We start from the raw sequence: 21,042 nt of genomic DNA, 5'->3' as shown, positions 1-21,042 counted from the left end.
AGCGGACAAAAAGCATATAAGTTCCCTTCTCCTAAATGGCAAACATTATTCAAGTAGGTTGAAAATAGTAAAAGTAATGAAAATGTCAATATCTGGGTACACGGGTACCCTATCTGCCATTTACGTCTGATTTTTGTTGGCTGCATAAGGGTTAAATTTGTTTTACAATGTGTTTAAATGCTTTTGCCTATCTGTCTACATGACATAAAATTGATGCTAAGGCTAAAAATTCATGTTTTGTTTTGAACCCGTTTTGATAAACAATAAAGTTTTTTTTGCAAAATTGAGTGAAGCGAGATGAGCGTGCGGCCGATTAATATGAATGAATTTTACTTCTGGAGGATATAAACAACCAGCATTTGGCACCAATACATTACCAGTTTTTCACTTCCATGGCTAGTTGCTAAAGAGAGCAAATCCATTGCTGATAATAGAAATTGCTATGCCAATAGGAGAAACGTTGACCTGTTACTTTATAATAAATTTACTGAGTTTGTGGTAAAGGCTGTTATATTTAGTGAACACAAATCATCAAAGAAAGAGCATACAAATGTATACCAGTTAAGCTGTAAGTACCTGTGTTTTAGTGTAATTATTAATTATTTTCATCATTCAATTTGGCGAATGTCTTAGACTGCCAAGAATAGGTATTTTCCCCTATCTATAAATTTTCACACTTTTACTTCGATTATTCAACATGGGTTTGTATCAACAGATGCGTATTTTGTCTTCTACTTGACAACTTTTGACAATTTTGTTCTGTAAAAGAAAGAATGTTAGTAGATAATAATTCTGCATTTTTCACTACAACGCTCATTAACCTTTTGTCTGTGCTCTGGGGTCAATATGACCCCAGGCCACTTTGAGTGGCTGCAATTTTTTTAGTTTTTAACCGATTCTCCTAATCTTTGGTAGTTTGGTAAAACTCGCCGAGACCTGTCTCCTAGGTGCAAATTCGCTTGAAAAATCTTAAAAATATGCGCTACAGTGTTCTTTTTTCAAAGAACTTACGTTGTCTGTGCTCTGGGGTCAAATTGACCCCAAATTGAAATTTCTATAACTATTTTAATGTTTGGCCAATTTTGGATTTTGGGGCTGTTTCGAAGATAATTTAATCATCTTTCAGGTCGTTACCAAAGATTGACTATAGGTGGGCAGGTACATCGCGGGAGGGGTTTTTCGTAAAGGGTACAAAAACAGTGATTTTTTATGCTTATTTTATTATATCTGAAAATCCTACCCATTTTGGACTGCATCTTTTCAAAAGGTTATGCAAGAAGGCGTCTGCTTTGACATGAGACATTGATTAGTTTAGCGCTTGGTCGCCAGGTGGCGGTATATTTGAATTCATTATTTTAGACTACTCAAGTAACTCCGATGTATGGAATTTTCCTCATTGTAAATATTCTTATCGCACAATTTTGAAATTTGTAAAGATGACGTCTGTAACAAAGTTCGTCTGGTGGAAATAGACTGTCATGTGCCGGAATAAATAATAAGGAAATTTACAAATAGGCGGCGCTAGTGTACTTGCAATATTCTTGCATATATGAAATATTGCTTTAGCTTGAGATCCCTCATACCTACACCCAAGTTGTATTCGACAACATTGTTCAGGATGTCTAGCACTACAAAGCGGTGCTCAATATAATGAGCACTTCTTCCCATTTTTTAATTTGTGCGATAAGAATATTTACACTGAGGAGAATTCTATATATCGGAATATCTTGAGTAGTCTAAAATAATGAATTCAAATATACCAAAACCTGGCGGCCGAGTTCTAAACTTATCAACGCCTCATGCCAAAGCACATGCCTTCCTGCATAGCCTTTTTTAAAAAGTTGCAGTTCAAAATGGGTAGGATTTTCGGATATAAGTAAATTAATCATGAAAAATCACTGTCTTTGTACCCTTGTTCACTAAAACCCCTCCTCGCGATGTACCCGCCCACCTAAAGTCAATCTTTGGTAACGACCTGAAAGATGATTAAATTATCTTTCGAAACAGCCCAAAAAATCAAAAATTGGCCAAACATTAAAAAAGTTATAGCAATTTCAATTTGGGGTCAATTTGACCCCAGAGCACAGACAACGTAAGTTTTTTTGAGCACAGACAGAAGGTTAAATAACATATCTTTTGATATTTCTATGTTGTTATCACATCCATCAAAACAATCTACACTAAAAGTATGAAATAAGAACTTGCTTCTTTGTTTGTTGGATCGAAATAAGAACTGCTTTTTCATTCTCTTACTGGTCGGATGACTCATGGAATGCGCGGCAAGAACAACGGAAACAAAGACAAACGTGTCCTTCAATTTCTTCCACGTTCGCTAATGAGGTATGTAAAGACGGTGTTGCTTGCAGACATTTTTATCGCAACTTTCGTGTATATATACAGCGCTTCAACTCGACTAACCACACGCTGCCAAAAGTGTGGCAAACCCACTTATGAAACATTCGCTAAACAACAACGATGCAGAACTTGATCGTGTTAGCGCGCACTGGCTTCAACCCAATGCCATTATTATGGATGAAGTTTATGATCAACCTTCGAAGGCGTAGTTAAAAAAAAAATGTCACCGAAAAGTGCCGTGTTTCATCCACCGAAACAGATAATTGAGCTCGACGATGCGTCAAAACGCCGCAAATGCACCCCGCGTTGGTTGCCTGTTGCTGGATATTCGTCGTTTTGTTCATAATGCGAACAGACAGCTCGTTTCGCGACAATCTCGTTCGTTTGCCCCATCAACTGTTTGGTTTACAGTGATTCAAAGGTTCGAAAGCCAGAGCTACTTCTAAATAGTTCCTAGTGTAAAGAAGCACTTCATTATTGACTTCTATTTTAGTTAAACTACTAGATTTATTATAGGCAAGCTAAATAACAACGCGGAGATTGCTACTCACAGTGCTTGCAAAACAGCAGAAAAACTGTGATTTGGTTGGTTTGTACGTGAATAAAAGAAACTATTTTGCATATTTAGTATTTTAACTAGCAAAAACAACACTATCGCTATATGAACAATGCCTACCGGATCATTTGCCTTGAATGAAATTTCAAAAAGTATCTATTAGTGATTTGTTTTTTTATTGATTTGTTTGTTAGCTCCCACGTTCAGATAGCACCTCTATCCGTTGAATCAAGATGATCGGTGGAAGGTGATTTGATCAATAGTGTTGTATGTGATACTGACTGCTACGAACAGAGAAATACAAATATGCCTTTTAAATTATAGATGAAGTCAACAAACGATATTGCATAGTAAGTTGCTTGATCAATTCGAACGCATATTTAACACACATTTCTCCACAAAATATGTCATGCATGCCAGATTGATCTTGTAAGTTAATTTATTTTCAATGCGATCTACTCAACGATAATTTCTGTATCGTAATCAGTGGAGTAGAGTCATTCAAAATTAATCTGGTCTTAATTGAATTGGGAAGAAAAAAAAAACATTATTAACAAAAGATCGATGAAATGATTCTGATTGGAAATGTTGGAAGGGCAAAAGGTATGGGAAAGTTTAGTACTGTTTGGAGAGAATTCATAATAGGCCTTAAGTTGGAGTTGTGTGCTGAAAAGAAGGGTCGTTTGGCCGAAAATCAATCGGCTGCAAGCTTTTTGGAAGAAATGAACGTTTGGCCGAAAAGGTTATTAGGCCGAACACTAATTTGCCGTTGGCCGAAAAAGATATTTAACAGATGGGTTTTATGGTCGAACAAATCAAACGGCCGAAAATATTATGTTGACCGGGCCATATGACCACTACACCCAAAAAACAAATCTGACAATGTTGGCGCACAGACACAAAATTACATAGAGCATTACATGGACGATCACCACTTTGTTCTCAATGCATGGAAATTATATAACAACATGATCACTAACTGTCGAAATTAATGATTACTAGTCTTGATGTTTCTTATAACTTTGCTGAAGAACAAAGAGATTTACACGCTCTACTGTATCCAGCTCTCCACGCTTAAGCGCGCTTGTCACAGTGGTGGTTACTATACAAGTATCTGGCAGAAACTGTTCCCGACCCTGAGATGATCTCGACATTGTAGTATTTTAGAAATACTTACCTCTTACTAAATAAATTATATAGTATCGATCAAAAGTTCTGAAATTTCTTATTTGCTTAGAACGTTTTGAATTATTGAGACTATTTAGTGCTTATAGGTTTATTTATTTATTGTTGCTACATTAACAGACAAATTTGTCCCAATGATGGTGTGATAAAAAAAAACTATTGGGCGAATAAAAACAGTCATACGTTTAAAACAATTAACGAAAACATATCAGTTTTCACGTAGTCTTCTGTGCCGAAAAGAACTGGTAGAAACGGCGGCGCAGCGTCTGTCGAGGAATGTTGAAATCGAACAAGGCTGAGACACGATTGAAGTACCTCTGCAACCCGCTGATAGCGCCATGCATGCTGTAGTTTGTCCGGCTGAAAGGCATTCTGAGCATTGCGCTGACTCTTAGTGCTCTGAGACGGACGTTGATGCTAATTTGATCCAGGATGGAGCTACAGTCAATTCGGCTTTGCAAGATGACAGCAATTAGAAGAGCCCGAGTTGTCTCCCTACGGTGTCGAAGCGGTTCCAAAGGTATCAACTGACTCGCGATTCATAGCGTGGAAGACGTTGTGGATTTCTCCATGGCAGTTTACGTAGTGCGAAACGTAGGAATCGGCATTGCACCGATTCGATCCTGTCGGAACCGTTGTGATAGCTCGGGTTCCAAACTGCGGAGCAGTATTCCAGTATAGAACGTACCAGTGAGCAGCACAAGGACTTCAGACAATAAATGTCGGTAAAGTCCTTTGGAGTACGGAAGATAAATCCTAACGCTCTGGAGGTCTTGTCCACGACATTCGAGATGTGCGGCTTATAGGTTGGGAGTCGAGGATTAGCATAGCATAGCACGAACCCTTACACAAATCGTAGATGGAGTTGCAAAGATAAACATATCCACGGTCATTGTAGATTCCGCTAAAATCTACAATTAGGTGGATTCGATTTTCTCAACACACCTGGCCACGTCCTTACAAGTGTTTTTATTTTAAAATAGTCCTATATTTGCTTTAGAAAGCTCTCGGAACCAAAACAGCTTTCACAGACGTAGGAAGTGATTAAATGGCGGACATAAATAATGAATATGTGTTATAGATATAAATGTATATTGGAAAAAATGAAAATATGGTTTGATCTCACCCGAACCCGGATTAAAACGCGGTTGGTGACAACAGTAAGGCGTCCCATGCAGCGATCAGTTTTTGTACTTAAGTCAGCCGCTGATTACTCAAGTGGGCTTGGTAGTCATATGGCTACTGCTTCTGCCTCATACGCAGGAGGTCGTGGGTTCCATTATCCTACTTTGTAGCTTTCTCTATATTTCTCATGTTCTAGCAATCGCTAGAACTGGAAAATGGACATCCATACCGTTTCCATTACCATTCCATTACTTATTTACTTATTTCCATTACTTATACAGTTACAACTTGAGTATTCTAACAGTAATCTGCTAGAATTGGAAATGAACTATAGAGCTCGTTTCCTACATCTAATTAGAAATTCCATCAGTTGCCTACTCCTATCTAACACATTGGCAGCTCGTTAACCAAGACGGACCTCTGCTTCTAGAACCTAACCCAAAAATTCCGCATGAACTCGTGGCAAGTGCAGAGGTATATTCGGCTTGCAGTAGGCCCCTTCCCTATATTGACTTGCATTCTGACGTGGCAGGCGCCAGTATGACCTTACAAATGAGATCACCACCACCAGATCACCAAAGCAAACATCTGTTGATTCCCTGTGCAAGAACAGCTGATCTGGTCATAATGGAGTAGCAACTACAAGCAGTCAATCAAGCTCAAGCTCAAGCTCTTAAGTCAGCCGCTGATTACTCGTCCACGCGTACGGTTAACTTGGTAGGCACGAACAGTTGGATCCCGGTCATTGATGAAAAACAATCGCATCGCCGTCGTTCTTTCGCCCAATTCACTGCCTTGTCAAGCATCCTATTGCCTCCTACAAGCAGCTTCTAGCAACTTTCAAAGTATTGCATCGAAAAGCGTATCAGGTGTACATCGCACGGGTTCAAAGTGAAATTAAAGAGAATCCTAAATCTTTCTGGAAATTTGTGAACAGCAGACGGAAGAATGTCGGCATTCCGGAGGAGATGAAGTATGGAAACAAATCTTCCATCAATGGCCAGGACACTGCAGAACTTTTCGCTGACTACTTCAAGAGTGTTTACCGAAGTGCTCCCGTAAATGAAATCAATTCTCCAGACGTTGCTGCCACGGACTCTATGAATTTGTCACGAGATGAAGTAGAGCAAGGATTGATGGAGCTAGACGTAAGCAAGTCGGCGGGGCCCGACAGAATCCCAGTTAAGCTCCTAAAGGATTTTAAGGGTGAACTTACAGGACCATTGTCTTTTCTCTTCAATTCATCGCTGTCATCTGGCTACTTTCCGCAACTATGGAAGATTTCGCACGTCACTCCAATCCACAAGAAAGGATCCCGCTCTAATGCTGAAAATTACCGTGGTGTAGCAATCCAATCCGCGATGCCGAAATTATTTGAACGACTAGTTTACTCACATCTCTATGAGCGCATCATCGAACAGGTCTCGACATCACAGCATGGTTTCCTGCAAGGTAAGTCAGTTGTGACGAACCTATGTGAGTTCAGCTCCATGGTTACAGACTGTATGTCTAAAGGCTATCAAGTTGATTGTGCCTATACGGATATGAGCAAGGCATTCGATGTTGTTGAGGTGGATAGCATAATGCGCGCAGTAGGAGACTTTGGTATCAGAGGAATGCTGTTCGAATGGATTAAAACATATCTGTTGAGCAGAATTCAGTATGTGAAAGTTTTCAACAATTCATCGGCTTCCTTCGAAGTTAATTCAGGAGTACCGCAGGGTAGTCATTTGGGCCCACTACTTTTTGTCATGGTCATGGATCAGTTGCCTTCTTTCATGACTAACGCGCAGGGAATCAGTATTCGAGAAACGCCTAAAAATATACTCTTTGTCATCAGCAGAGTTTGTTACTGACAAACGCACTTCGCAACAAGCCTTTATCAGAACCCGAACACAATATAACAAGAATCATTTCCTTTGCATGCTCTGATATTTCCGAAAATACGATGCTATTTTCGTAATCAGAGTTAGATTCTCGAATATTTCCATAAAAGCAGAAATTACGATAGCATAAAACCGAAATTTGCTGTAAAGATAATGCAAAATAACGGTATGAAAAGTTAGCAACAAAATTGTCTTCTTTTTTGCTTCTGACAAAAAAATTCGAATCTTTGTCATTATTATCTCCGACAAAAACAAAGCTTTGTCGTTGATTCTCTTTTGTCGCTTGTTTCGCAAGCGCAACCAAGAAAAATTGATTCCCTGCTAACGCGATAGTGCTTATCTATGCTGACGACGTAAAACTGTTCATGCCAGTGAAAGTCCTTAATGACTGCATTTTGCTGCAAAAGGATCTTCACAACTTCGAAAGATTTGTAAGCGAAAATGGACTAAGCGTTAATCCAAGCAAATGCTCGGTGATTACTTACACCAGGAGAGTTCAGCCGATATCATTTACGTACAGTTTGGGACATGCAATTCTTCAACGAGTAGATAACGTTCGGGATTTGGGCGTAATAATGGATCAGTCACTGACATTCAACGACCATATCAATGGAGTCAGTAAAGAGTCACAGCAACTTTTTGCGCTTATCCGACGGTTTGGCCGCGATCTTACCGGGCCTCACGCAATCCAAACAAGATATACCGGCCTCGTTAGGACTAAAATGGATTTCGCGAGTGTGGTGTGGCGGCCCCAATACGACGTACACATTCAACTGGAAGCAGTACAGCGGAAGTTTTTGAAATTTGCTGTGAGAAATTTTTGATGGAGAGAACAGTTACCGGAGTATGAAGATCTCTGCTCATTGGTTGATTTCGACACCATCAATAGCAGGCACAAGATCGCTGACATAGTGTTTTTCTGCAACATCTTGAGATGTTGCTTCCGGCTTCACTTCAACACTAGTCCGGTTACTGTTCGTCGTCGGAGAGTCTTTGATCCTCCATTCAGATCGAGGAACTACACGCAGCATGAGCCAACTAGTAGGTTCATGAACGATTTCAACGGACTACAGGATGCTATTTCCACAACTATGACAACAGAAATGATTCGTAATAGGTTAAGATTATATTTAAGAGGACAACTGTATGTGTAACGTTAATTTTGTGTATAATATTTAAGCAGGGTAACGGGCTTACAGCCTATAGTCCAATAAACCAAACAAATTTAAAACAAACTTAAATCCTTGTGAAGAACATCGACCTCCCAAACGCCTTCAGTTCTCATACATGATCCTCTCGACAAGCTACCTCCATTTGCAAAAACAAGTCTTTTTTTTCTCTCTTCTTTGAAAACCTGCAGGGAAAATTTTTCATACGTAATTTGGGAGTCGAGGATTACCCCTAAATCTTTCACCAGCATCCTCCGTTCGATCGTGGAGTCAAGTAGCTTATAATCGAAATTGATTGGTTTTTTCGGGAGAACGTAATCGCACTACCTCGTTGCAGTATGTCTGCGCTCAAAACTCTCGACGGTGTACAACACGCGTCGAAGTCGGACGCCGCGACTTAACATTGGTCTCTTGAAGATGGCTGGAGAGATATTCGATCCACCATTGGAAGCACCGCAACCGCTTGCTTCCTTGCTTGGCATGGTGGCTCCGGATCAGAGAAACGACTGGTATGACGGCGAATGTGAGCAGTTAGTTGAGGAAAAGAATGCAGCATGGGCGAGATTGCTGCAACACCGCACGAGGGCGAACGAGGCACGATACAAATGGGCGCGGAACAGACAAAACTCGATTTGCTGAACGCCGCCTACAAGGTACTCTCCCAAATGTTATGCCGCCGACTAACACCAATTGCAAGAGAGTTCGTGGGGCAGTACCAGGCGGGATTTACGGGTGAACGCTCTTCCACAGACCAGATGTTCGCCGTACGTCAGGATTTGCAGAAATGCCGTGAATACAACGTGCCCACACATAATCTATTTATCGACTCCAAAGCCCCATATGATACAATAGATCGGGACCAGCTATGGCAGCTAATGCATGAAAACGAATTTCCGGATAAACTGATACGGTTGACCTAGGCGACGATGGGTGATGTGCATAGTTCGAGTTTCAGGGGCATTCTCGAGTCCCTTCGAAACGCACAGAGGGTTACGGCAAGGTGATGATCTTTCGTGTCTGATATTCAACATCGTTTTGGGGGGAGTAATACAAAAGGCAGGGATTGACACGAGTGGTACTATTTTTGTCGAAGTCCGTCCAGTTATTTGGTTTCGCCGACGACATTGAAATCATAGCACGTAACTTTGAGAGGATGGAGGAAGCCTACATCAGACTGAAAAGCGAAGCTAAACGGATTGGACTAGTCATCAACACGTCGAAGACGAAGTACATGATAGGAAGAGGCTCAAGAGAGGTCAATGTAAGCCACCCACCACGAGTTTCTATCGGTGGTGACGAAATCGAGGTGGTTGAAGAATTCGTGTACTTGGGCTCACTGGTGACCGCCGATAACGATACCAGCAGAGAAATTCGGAGACGCATAGTGGCTGGAAATCGTACTTTGGACCCCGCAAGACGCTCCGATCAAATAGAGTTCGCCGCCGTACCAAACTGACTATCTACAAAACGCTTATAAGACCGGTAGTTCTCTACGGACACGAGACCTGGGGTGGCATTGCGCATCTCGAATCGAATCACTCGATTCGTACGTTTCTGCATTCGTTTCGAAAAAATGCGGCATTATGTATTTCGTTCGACTTCATTCAGTCGCAGTACAAGATTTCGAATGGTGCTGTACTAGCTCAATCGAGTATGTTCTGTCAAACGAAATGTAAACAGAGAGAATAAGAGATAACTGTCTCCGCGTTTAGTATGCCGCCCACAGGAGAGACAACATTCAGCGCATGGCGAATGTGAGTAAACAGAGAGAAAAAGAGTAATTTCATCTGCGTGTAGCATGTTGCCTGTTGGTAAGGCATCCTTCAGGGCATGATTTGGCAGTAAATTTATAAACAAGCAAATTGTGCTCAATTACTATAAAAAGCAATATTATTTATTGAGCAGTTGCAACCGATTAAAATGTTTTGTCGATACGATATGTTTAGTAAATTGAGATATAGTTAGGACACAAATTATAAGTTTTATGTTTATTCAAGTTTATGCCACATATCCAATTTTGAGCTGAATAATTTAAAGCTAAGAAGGATTCGATAATAAATTACTTTGATGTTTCCATGTGTTTTAGTTAAATGCACTTGGGTCATTTCCTACGCGTTTTTTTTCAACTCAACTATTTTTACGTAGATTTTGGAATATACACGTTTTTACGCAGATTTCCCCAAAGATTTTTTCACGCGGTTTAGTGAAATACGCGAAATACGTGAAAACTGCAAAAAAAATGATTTTAGTTGAAGTCATTTTTATGCGGATTTCGGGATAATTAGATATTGCATATTGTCAAGAAACTGTAAAAGTAGGTATACTAATGACATTCTTTCCTTCAAGATACAATAATGAAACATTTATTCTCTTCCCGTAGAGAAATAATAACAAATTTAATTAAAAACATTCAGCAAGAAATTATTCTCGAACAACATTCGAAAGCTATAAAGGTGACGAGTGTTTTTCATTCGAATTGAGTCGTTTTTCAGTGTGCTATCGAGCTTCCATAATGCCAAAACATCTCGTTATTCTTGTACCTCTTCGAGCATACTCGAACGATGAGTCGTTTTCGAGATCGAATCGAAAGCCATAATGCCAAATATGTTCGACTCGATAGAATTATGTTCGAATCGAGATGCGCAATGCCACCCCTGGACGATGCTCGTAGAGATCCAACGCGCACTGGGAGTTTTCTAAAGGAAAGTGCTGCGTACCATCTATGGTGGGGTGCAGATGGCGGACGGTACGTGGAGGAGGCGAATGAACCACGAGTTGCATCAGCTGTTGGGAGAACCATCCATCGTTCATACCGCGAAAATAGGAAGACTGCGGTGGACCAGGCATGTAGCCAAATTGTCGAACAGTAATCCGGTGGGGCCCTCCTTAGCTGTGCGGTAAGATGCGCGGCTACAAAACAAGACCATGCTGAGGGTGGCTGGGTTCGATTCCCGGTGCCGGTCTACGCAATTTTCGGATTGGAAATTGTCTCGACTTCCCTGGGCATAAAAGTATCATCGTGCTAGCCTCATGATATACGAATGCAAAAATGGTAACCTGGCTTAGAAACCTCGCAGTTAATAACTGTGGAAGTGCTTAATGAACACTAAGCTGCGAGGCGGCTCTGTCCCAGTGTGGGGATGTAATGCCAATAAGAAGAAGAAGAATCCGGTGAAAATGGTTCTCGATAACGATCCGACGGGAACAAAAAGGCGAGGTGAACTGCGGGCAAGGTGGATCGATCAGGTGCAGACATCATGCACGCGTATGAAAAAGGATGAGATTGAGCAACGACTGCTACGCGCACATAAAATTTAGCGCACGCGAGTCTCACGAAGCTTGTGTACCTCACATTAGCATTGGTGAGTCGCATTGAGACATCTCAATGCGATCAGCTCATGCGCTGTTTGCCATGGCAAACTTTTGCAAACAACAGCGAAGGTGCGTAAAACAGCTTGGGCGGGAAATTTTCATTCAATAATATCGTCGCCTAAGTAACGCCAGCCATGCATTCCTAGCGCATGAGATGAGTCTCATGAGACGTACAATGAGGCACGCTCACACAGTTATTTTATGCGCGCGCTAGCTTCTCTCGTCGCACCGAATCGATGCTACGTGAGATTTTGTAGCTCATGGCACATTGTCTCATCCATGTATACACGAGAATCAAGAAACTCTGATCAGGTGGGCGAAGTGCAGCCATGGACCGAGTTGAATGGAGAAGACTTTTATTTATTGCACAGGCCACTCCGGCCTAAGTCTGGTAATAAATAAATAAATATGTAACATTTTTGGACAAAATGAGATTTTTATATATTCTGAACCCGTCTAAAAATACGTATTCTGCCAAAAACACGAAAAAAAATTTGTTCGGAAATGTATGAATTTTTTTCGCTTGTTTAAGAAACTACATATGTCCACGTACTTTGAAAAACAATGGATTAATGCTTACAGTTTTCGCACTGGAAATGCCCAAGAGTGTTTAGTTTTGCCAAAAACTTTTGATTTGTATAAAAAAAAAACAAAAGATTCGGTGCCAATTTGTTTAAAAACAGTTTTTTTGTTGTTTTCTCGTAATTGTGTAAAATGGATATATGCAGTTTCTCAAACAAATAATTCATCTATTATTTGAAGGAATATTTAAAAAAATGTTATAACCCTTTAAGGTCACTCCTCACGGAATCCAGGTTTCAAAGTGCTCGCGTTTTCAGGGGCACAACACTCGATACGAAAGTAGCGCACAACTGTCATATTTATTATTTCACGCATGCTGCGACGCAGCAAAGCTGAAATAATAAAAATGACAGTTGTGCGTTGCGTTATTTTGAGATTTTTAGTGGAATGTCTTCACTTGTCATAAGACGAGTTTGTACCTTCCCATTTAATTCCACCACTTGATTGTACCTTGGCAGGTACGTATTTCGACCTCAACAGTAAGGTCGTCTTCAGTCTCTCGTACTTGACTCGACTTGTGGTACTGACAATTTGTTCTTCTCGGAGGCATTCCTCCAACGTTACCCGAATAAATGGCAACCGAACAATGGAACGATCATTGGATACACGACATGGACAAACGGACACAATTGACAATGGACTCACTATGAGATGGACTGGCAAACGACAACAATAGGGCACTGCACGGAAACATCTCTTTCTCTTTCGTTCCTCATAAATTTTGACGTTTACTGGCCTTGTTGTTTTCAAATTTCTTTGCAGCGAAAAAGAGACAAAGCAGTCCGTGCAGTGCCCTATAATGTATAATGAAAATCTAAATATAGATTCTGTGTGAATTATGTATACAGCAGAATAGCACAATAGATCTCGGCACAGTAGCGGTTAAGAAACGCAGAGTGCCCACCAAATAAAGCAAGCAAAAAAAATTGCATGGATAAATTATTCAAAATACTGTAAACATGTTTACATTAAAAAAAAAACTTAGAAATTCGGTTGACTTCCATTTTCATAACACGAGCCAAATATGGTCCACGTTCAATTATCTCGCAACACTCTGTGGCAGCAATATTTTACAGCTTGAATGTCTATACCATCCTTCCGTTGGTTGGATTGTTTTAGTTTGTTCAATTAAATATTCTGAACACGATGACACCATATCCACTTGTTTCCCAGGCCGCGCAACCATCAAGTCTCCGCAGAACCGGTACTTTTTGTTGCTTGTCCCATTTCTGCTGTACATACGGTCCCCAGATTCAGGAAAACTAAGATAAGGGAGATGGAGGTGTTTATAGTTAAGTTTAAGTATCGTTACCCTAACAAATAAGTCAATACGCGTGTCATTATGTAGTTTCTATTTAGACCTAAAACCTTAGTTGCTTTGTTGTTAAATTGACAATTGTCAGACTGAAGATCAAACATGTTTTTGAGTGGGTATTCGATTTCTGCCTCAGTTAATAATCACGAAACATTCTTCACTGCTCTATTGGATGTCTACCAATTATCAAAGGATAGAAGTGAATTGGTCAGTATATATGACATATGGTTGAAGACGGTTCAAAGTAACCTCTTTGCCTTTATTACTGCAAGAAAACCAGAATCCAATGCGGACTGATTAGCATTTATATGAAGCCCATCGGCATTGAGCAGTAATAATTAGAATATCCTTCCAATCGAATTCATAATTTAACTACAAAATGTATCCGAAATGCAATAACTAGCTTTGAATGATGCCGGTAGTAATTACAGAAGATCAAATAACTCACTGCATGAGGGCATGTGATATTGAAACACTGAGAGTTCTTATCGCCACTATACATACGCACATACACAAATATGCGATCCGACATATCGTCAGTGTGTCGTTGGAATATTGCTTTGCTCAAGCACGGATCCATAATGAATTTGCCTCATCCCGCCCGCCTCAAATAATTGACACTTTCCTCGTCGGAGAGACCCTTCATTATGTTGAATATTTGTATATTGAACCATCTACGACAGCACAGCAGCACCGCACACTTCGCAAGTAACTGAGCTTCCCCTGAGCATCGAGACTCGGTAGAAGCGTTGATATTTCTCTACAACAGGTGCGCATATATGCACACGTCGTTAGTTCCAATATTCAAATCTCGTTTCGACTGATTGCTTCTCGGTTCTCGAAGTATAATTGCCATTGCACGGCTTCTCCAGTAAACACATTGTGCACCTGTAGTATTGAATATTTACCAGTCCGGTTCAGTCATCGGGAAGACATCGACAGCAGAAATGAAAACAAGTTCCAATTGGTTGTCCGCACGCAGCTAATGTAAATACCCTCTCTGTTTCTCTGTTTTTTTCTTCTCGCACCCACGCCGGTTTCAATCACGGTGGAACGTCACGACAAAACCCCAACCCCGCTCATCGGATTGACTCGACCTGGGCAGAGCGATGAGACTAGTGTCTGACATCTATAATGAGAATATTGAACCGTCACTAGGAGGAATCACAAAGCCAATAATACCAGTAAATATATATGTCGAAACGAAAGATGATAACCGACGATATCCGGTTAACAAAAAGCCCCTAAATAATTGGAAAAAATTTCCTCCCCACAGCACTACGTTACCGTTGAGAGCCTGAAGCCCTGGGGTGCCAAGGAGAGCAGTCAAGGAAGCCGTCCACGACCTGCCGACTACAGCCAAATCCACAACGCCGAGGGACCTCGGCACGACGCCTGTCCGTTCCCGTGTGATGAGCAGATCAATCAGCGATTTGTAATCTGGTAGGTTTATGTCTTTTTTAGGTTTAAATTTATCTTGTTGAAAAGTGGTGATATGTACAAGTGCCAATATCTATGAATGAACACGTCGCGAATTTGATGTCAGTTTATGAGCTGTGTAGTTTTGTGAAGCCCGAAAGATATGGGAACCACCACACTATCTTTTTTGTTCACAAATTCAAGATTTTTTGTTGCTGACGTAGGGAGCGGGACCATTTGGGCAGCACCCCCTATTCCCGTCTACAACGTTAATAACTCGACAGCGTTCCAACCAAATGGCTTGATTGTTTGTACATCACTAGATATCGACAGAAACTAACCATGTACTAAAATACAAGTAATTCGGTAGCAATGCGCTCGAGTAATGAACGTTGCTGACGGGAATAGGGGGTGCTGCTCAAATGGTTCTCTACCCTATGTGTACAACGCAACACTACTAAAAAAAATACGAACTAATGAGTTAACGATTTTGCTTTTATTATTTTTTGATCATCTTAGATTGAAAGTTTACATTTTTGATCTATTTGAACAATCTTACCTTCTGAAAACCAAAATCTGTGAAATCAATGAAACTAAGCCTGCGCAGCTATACTGTAACTAAAATGTAATAGGAGCTGTAGTAGTTCTTACATGAATCATGCTTTGAGTAAGCGTGTATTTATTTGTATTTTAGTTTGCTACAATGAACAAATCGTCTGGGACATGCCCTAGAAACTGCGATGTGGAGAGCCATCTTAGGGTGTTCAAAATCTTAATTTTCAGGAAAAACACTACATTTCGATGGTCGAAAATCTACTATATTATAATAATCTATTCAAAGATATGTTCTTTTACGTGAAGATACTAATCAATATCAAATGCTTGCTCAATGGAAATTGACCAAAAGAAGCTCGATCTCCGATCCGCCGATTTTTGGACCGGTGCACATCTTTAGACGATATTCATAAGGCCGAAAGCCTTTCGGATGAAGGCCACAAATCCGAAAGCAATTTGGATGAAGGCCACAAGACCGAATGTTGTTTGGCCAAACAAATCATTAGACTGAAACCCATCTGACCGACTTGAAGTCAAGTCAAGTACGAGACACTGATGACGGCCTCACAGTTGAGGTCGAAATACGTATCTGTGAAGATATCAAAACGTGATGGAATGGAAAGTACAGAACTCGTCTTAGACAGTTGAGCGATTCAAAGCTAGATTGCTGCATTTACGAGTAAGAACCATGATACTCGTTCAGTACTTGTAGAACTAAATACTGAATGGAATGTTGAAAGTCGTGAGATTAAAGTTGAAAAATTACCAATGACCAAATGACCAGTTCGGCCATTCGGCCAATTGACTTTCAGTCTGATGGGTTTCGGTATAATGATTTGTTTGGCCAAACAACATTCGGTCTTGTGGACTTCATCCAAATTGCTTTCGCCCTAATGACTTTATTCTAGAGGTGGGCGCCGTTCCAAAAATCGTCGTCGGCGGCGTTTATCATAATTTTAGTCGGCGGAAGCATCGTTTTCGAAAGAAGTCGGCGGAAGCGGCGTTTTACGCCGAAATCCATTTGAGCCGCAGGCTACTTGAATAGGAGTGGCATTTTTTTATGGCGTCCGTTTTCGAAATACAGCCAAAAAGTATTTACGGCTGAACTGGTAATTTGGCCAAAACACTCGTTTGTCCCAACAGATCGTTTGGCCGAAATTTCAACCCGTTCGACAAGTTTTTCGATCGGAGGACCAGTTCTGTCGCAAAACGGGCCGAAATCCATTTGACCAAACCAAATGTTTTTTATTAAATATCTTGGCTGTGCATATGCACAGCATATGTTTCGAAATGGACAAATTGATATGAAATTTGCGAAAAAGAATCCACGTGTCTTGGAGGGACTCGAACCCTCAACCTCCTACTCTCTAGATAGGCGTGATAACCCCTACACAACAAGACCACTTAAAGGTCACGTTTGCGGAAAATCCATCAGAATCCGAGTACCAACCTCCACCGCGGTTAGCTCTTTTTTTGCAAATTGAATATCTTTCGGATGCTTGATTTGTCCAATCTCCACATGTGCTTTACTGTTGTATATCCACAGCCAAGCGAGTGCACATTGTTTATTAAACAAGAGGATCGCACTCCATGTCCCTCCAAGACACGTGGATTCTTTTTCGCAAATTTCATATCAATTTGTCCATTTCGAAACATATGCTGTGCATATGCACAGCCAAGATATTTAACAAAAAAATGGTTTTCGTACGGCCGAGTTGCCGAATAATATGCAATTAATTGCAAACCAAATGGTCAATTGGCAAAATAGACCATTTGGCCGAAAAAGTTGTTTACAGATCATTTGGCGGAAAATGTCGTTTGGACGAAATAGTCGTTTGGCCGAGAATGTCATTTGTGCGAACACGTCATTTGCCCGAAAAACGCGTTTGGCCGAATGGGTCATTTGTCAGAAAAGGTCATTTGACCGAAAATCACAAGAAGAATTTATGTAGGAAATCTAGGAATTATTATTGGAATTCCGGAAGAAAAAGAACGAAAGAAGAAGAAAATTTGAACGAAATCCCGGAAAACATCCGGAAGTATTCCTGAAGGACCTTTTGAAAGTATTCCAAGAGAAATGTCTAAAGTAACTTTAGCGGTACTTCAGAGGAACTTTAGCAAGAACTCCTGGGTGAACTCCAGGAGGAATTTCTTCTGGCATTCCTCCTACAGTCCATCCAGAAATGTCTGCTGGTGCTAGCTAGTTTCTTCATAAATTCCTCATGGAATTGGTCCAGAGATTCTTCCTGATTTTCCTTCAGAATTCCTCCTAGAGTTACATCAGGAAACTCTCTTGGAGATCCCCTAGAGCAGCTTTTCTCATCCTTTTCCTTGAGAGGTACCCCTTCAAACTATTACATTAATTGAGGTACTCCCTCCTGAAAGTAGGCTTCCAGGTCTCTTGAAAGAACAATTCCAAGCCCTTGAATATCTTAAAAGTAGGCTTTCGCACCTTGATTAGAGGCTTCTAAGCCTCTTGCGTAGCCTTCGAGCCTCTTGTATGGCGGCGTTCGAAACACTTAAAAGGGGGCTTCCTTTGCATCTCGAAAGGACGCTTCTGGGCCTCTTGAAAGTATGCTTCCAAGCCTATTGGAGGGAGGCTTCTGAGCCTCTTGGAAGTATGTTTTCGAGCCTCTTGAAAATAAGCTTCCGAGCCTCTTGAAAGGAGGCTTCTGAGCCTCTTGAAATGAGCTTCCCGAGCCGCTTGAAAGGAGCCATCCGAGTTTTTTGAAAGTAGGCTTCCTACCCTTTTAAAAAGCAGCTTCCGAGCCTCTTGAAAGTAGACTTCCGGACGCCTTAAAACAAGGCTTCCGGCCTCTTGAAAAGATGCTTCCCAGCCTCTTGAAAGGAGGCTTTCCAGCCTGTTGAAAAGAAGCTTCTCAGCCTCTTGGAAGCAGGCTTCCGGACTTCTTGAAAGACTAGCATCTTGAAAATAAGCTTCCGAGCCTCTTGAAAATAGGCTTGCGAGCCTACTGAAAATAGGCTTCCGAGTCTGTTAAAAGGAGGCTTACATGTCTTTTGAAAGGAGCTTCCCGAGCTTTTTGAAAGAAGAGGCTTCCCAGCCTGTTGAAAGGAAGCTTCTCAGCCTCTTGGAAGCAGGCTTCCGGGCTTCTTGTAAGACGGCTTTCAGGCCTCTTGAAAGGAGTCTTCCAAGCCTACTGGAGAGGAGCTTTTGAGCCTATTGTAAAAAGGCTTCTGAGCCTCTTAAAAGGAGTTTTCCGAGCCTTTTGAAAAGAACTTTTCGAGTCTCTTGAAAGGAGCCTTCTGAGCTTTTTGAAAAAAGGTTTCCGACATTCTTGAAAGAAGGCTCTAGAAAGTAGCTTCACGAGCCTCTTGGAAGAGCCATTCGAGCTCTTTGAAAAAAGTCTTCCGACTCTTTTAAAAGGCGACTTCCGAGCCTCTTGAAAGTAGACGTCCGGGCATCTTAAAACAAAGCTTCCGGGCTCTTGAAAGTTGTTTTTCAAACCTTTTGAAAAGAACCTTGCGAGCCTCTTCAAAAGAGTCTTCCGAGCTTTTTGAAAGAAGGCTTCCGACCTTCTTAAAAGGAGGATTCCGAGCCTATTGAAAAGAGGATCTCTAAGCGAGGCTTCCGGGCCTCTTGAAAAATGGCCAGCAGCCTTCTTGAAAGGAGGCTTCCAAGCCTCTTGAAGGGAAATTTCCAAGCATCTTCAAAGGAAGCTTTCAAGCCTCTCAAAAGAAGGCTTCTGAATATCTTGGAAGGAGGCCTTCGAGTTGTTTGGGTGAATGCTTCCGAGAAGCAAAGCGCTCAGATCGAATAGACTTCGGCGCCGTACCAAACTGACTATCTACAAAACGCTCATCAGGTGGGGTGCAGATGGTGGAGAAGACGAAATAACCACGAGTTGCATCAGCTGTTCACGCTAACTTTCACCTACTTAGTGACTGAGTAAAATTGTATTGCCGTCTCTTTTCTTCCCATGGAAATTTTACTCAATTTCCGTCAAAAGCGGGACAACTCAAAACTAATCCTGCTTTTGACGGAAATTGAGTAAAATTTCCATGGGAAGAAAAGAGACGGCAATACAATTTTACTCAGTCACTGAGTAGGTGAAAGTTAGAGTGTTGGGAGAACCATCCATCGTTCACCCCGCGATTATCGTAAGACTGCGGTAGATCGAGCACGTAGCCAAAATGACGGGTAGTAATGATGATGAAAATGGTTCTTGACAACGATCCTACGAGCAAGGTGGATCGATCAGGTGAAAGACGATTTGCGGAACCTCCGCAGACTGCGTGGTTGGCGACATGCAGCCATGGACTGAACTGAATGGCGAACACTTTTATGCACTCCACAGACCACTCCGGCGTTAGTCTGAAAATTAAAAATAAATAATGCATATTATGTACAAGACAAAGTTTTGAAATGAAAAATACAGAATTGCCAAAACTTTATCAATAAGCTTCGATTGTAATTGTGATACGTCCGCCATTACGCATTTTTGTCCTGGGTACCAGCGAAGGTACACCCAGGGGTACATGTACTCCAGGTTGAGAACCGCTGCCCTAGAGTTTCCACTGGAGTTTCGTCAGGAATTTCTCCTGAATACCTGAAGGAACTTCAAGATTAATTTCCGAAGAAAAGCGAAGAAGAATTTCCGAAGAGACGCTTGGAGAAATCCGTGAAGAAAGAAATCCTGAAGAATCTCCAGAAAGAGTACCTCCAGGAGCTCTAGGAGAAATTCCCGGAGGAACTCCAGGAGTTATTTCTAGAAGTGCTCCAGGAGGAATTCCTGAAGAAACTTCAGGAGTAATTTCTGGAATAGAGAGAAGATTTTTCTAAGAAGCTACAGGAAGGATTCCTGTAGGAATTCCAAAAATATATCCTTGGTGAACCTCATATAGAATTCCTGCAGGAACCCTAGGAGGAATTGCTTGGTTAACTTAGGAGGGAATTCTGGAGGAACTCTAGTAGAAATTTCTGGTGGACCTTCAAGAAGAATTTTTGGAGAAATTCCTGTGCGATTTCCTGAAAGAACTCCAACAAGGCATTTTTAACGTAACTCCAGGATGAATTCCTTGGGAAATTCATACTGAATTTCTGGGGGAATTCAGAAAGAATTCCTGGGGGGATTCAAAATTAATTCCGGAGGGAGTTCTGAATGAGGACTTGAAGACTTCGGGATGAATTTCTGGAGAAATTCAGGATGAATTCCTGGAGGAGTTCAGAGTGAATTCCTGGTGGAGTTCAGAATGAATTCCTGGAGTAGTTCTGGATGAATTCCTGGAGGAATTCAGAATAAATTCATGGAGGAATTCAGAATAAATTCATGGAGGAATTCAGAATAAATTCATGGAGGAATTCAGAATGAATTCCTGGAGGAAATCAGGATGAATTTTTCGAAGAATTCCGGATGAATCCTTGAGGATGAGTTCCTTGGAGAATCAGGATGAATTCCAGGAGGAATTAAGGATATATTCCTAGAGGAATTCAGGATAAACTCCTAAGGGAATACAACATGAATTCTTGGGGGAATTCAGAATGAATTCCTGAGAGAATTATGA

General features: G+C 41.1%; 1 protein-coding gene across 6 annotated transcripts in view; it reads left to right on the top strand.

Annotated features, from left to right (window-relative positions):
• The window catches only part of LOC134209714 (protein GDAP2 homolog), a 292,581-nt gene that overhangs the window by 99,956 nt on the left and 171,583 nt on the right, over positions 1-21,042 (top strand). For all 6 annotated transcript variants that reach the window (XM_062685727.1, XM_062685726.1, XM_062685729.1 and 3 more), the window contains exons 2-3: positions 14,651-14,729; positions 14,822-14,988. In XM_062685727.1, coding sequence (XP_062541711.1) covers positions 14,655-14,729; positions 14,822-14,988 — 242 coding nt within the window. In that variant the 5' untranslated portion in view covers positions 14,651-14,654. The remainder of the gene's footprint in view (positions 1-14,650; positions 14,730-14,821; positions 14,989-21,042) is intronic.

Source organism: Armigeres subalbatus, chromosome 2 (genome assembly GCF_024139115.2).
Source record: "Armigeres subalbatus isolate Guangzhou_Male chromosome 2, GZ_Asu_2, whole genome shotgun sequence".
Classification (NCBI taxonomy): Eukaryota; Metazoa; Arthropoda; class Insecta; order Diptera; family Culicidae; genus Armigeres; species Armigeres subalbatus.
The sequence above is the reverse complement of the archived record's forward strand: the minus strand, read 5'-3'. Positions and strand labels throughout refer to the sequence as shown.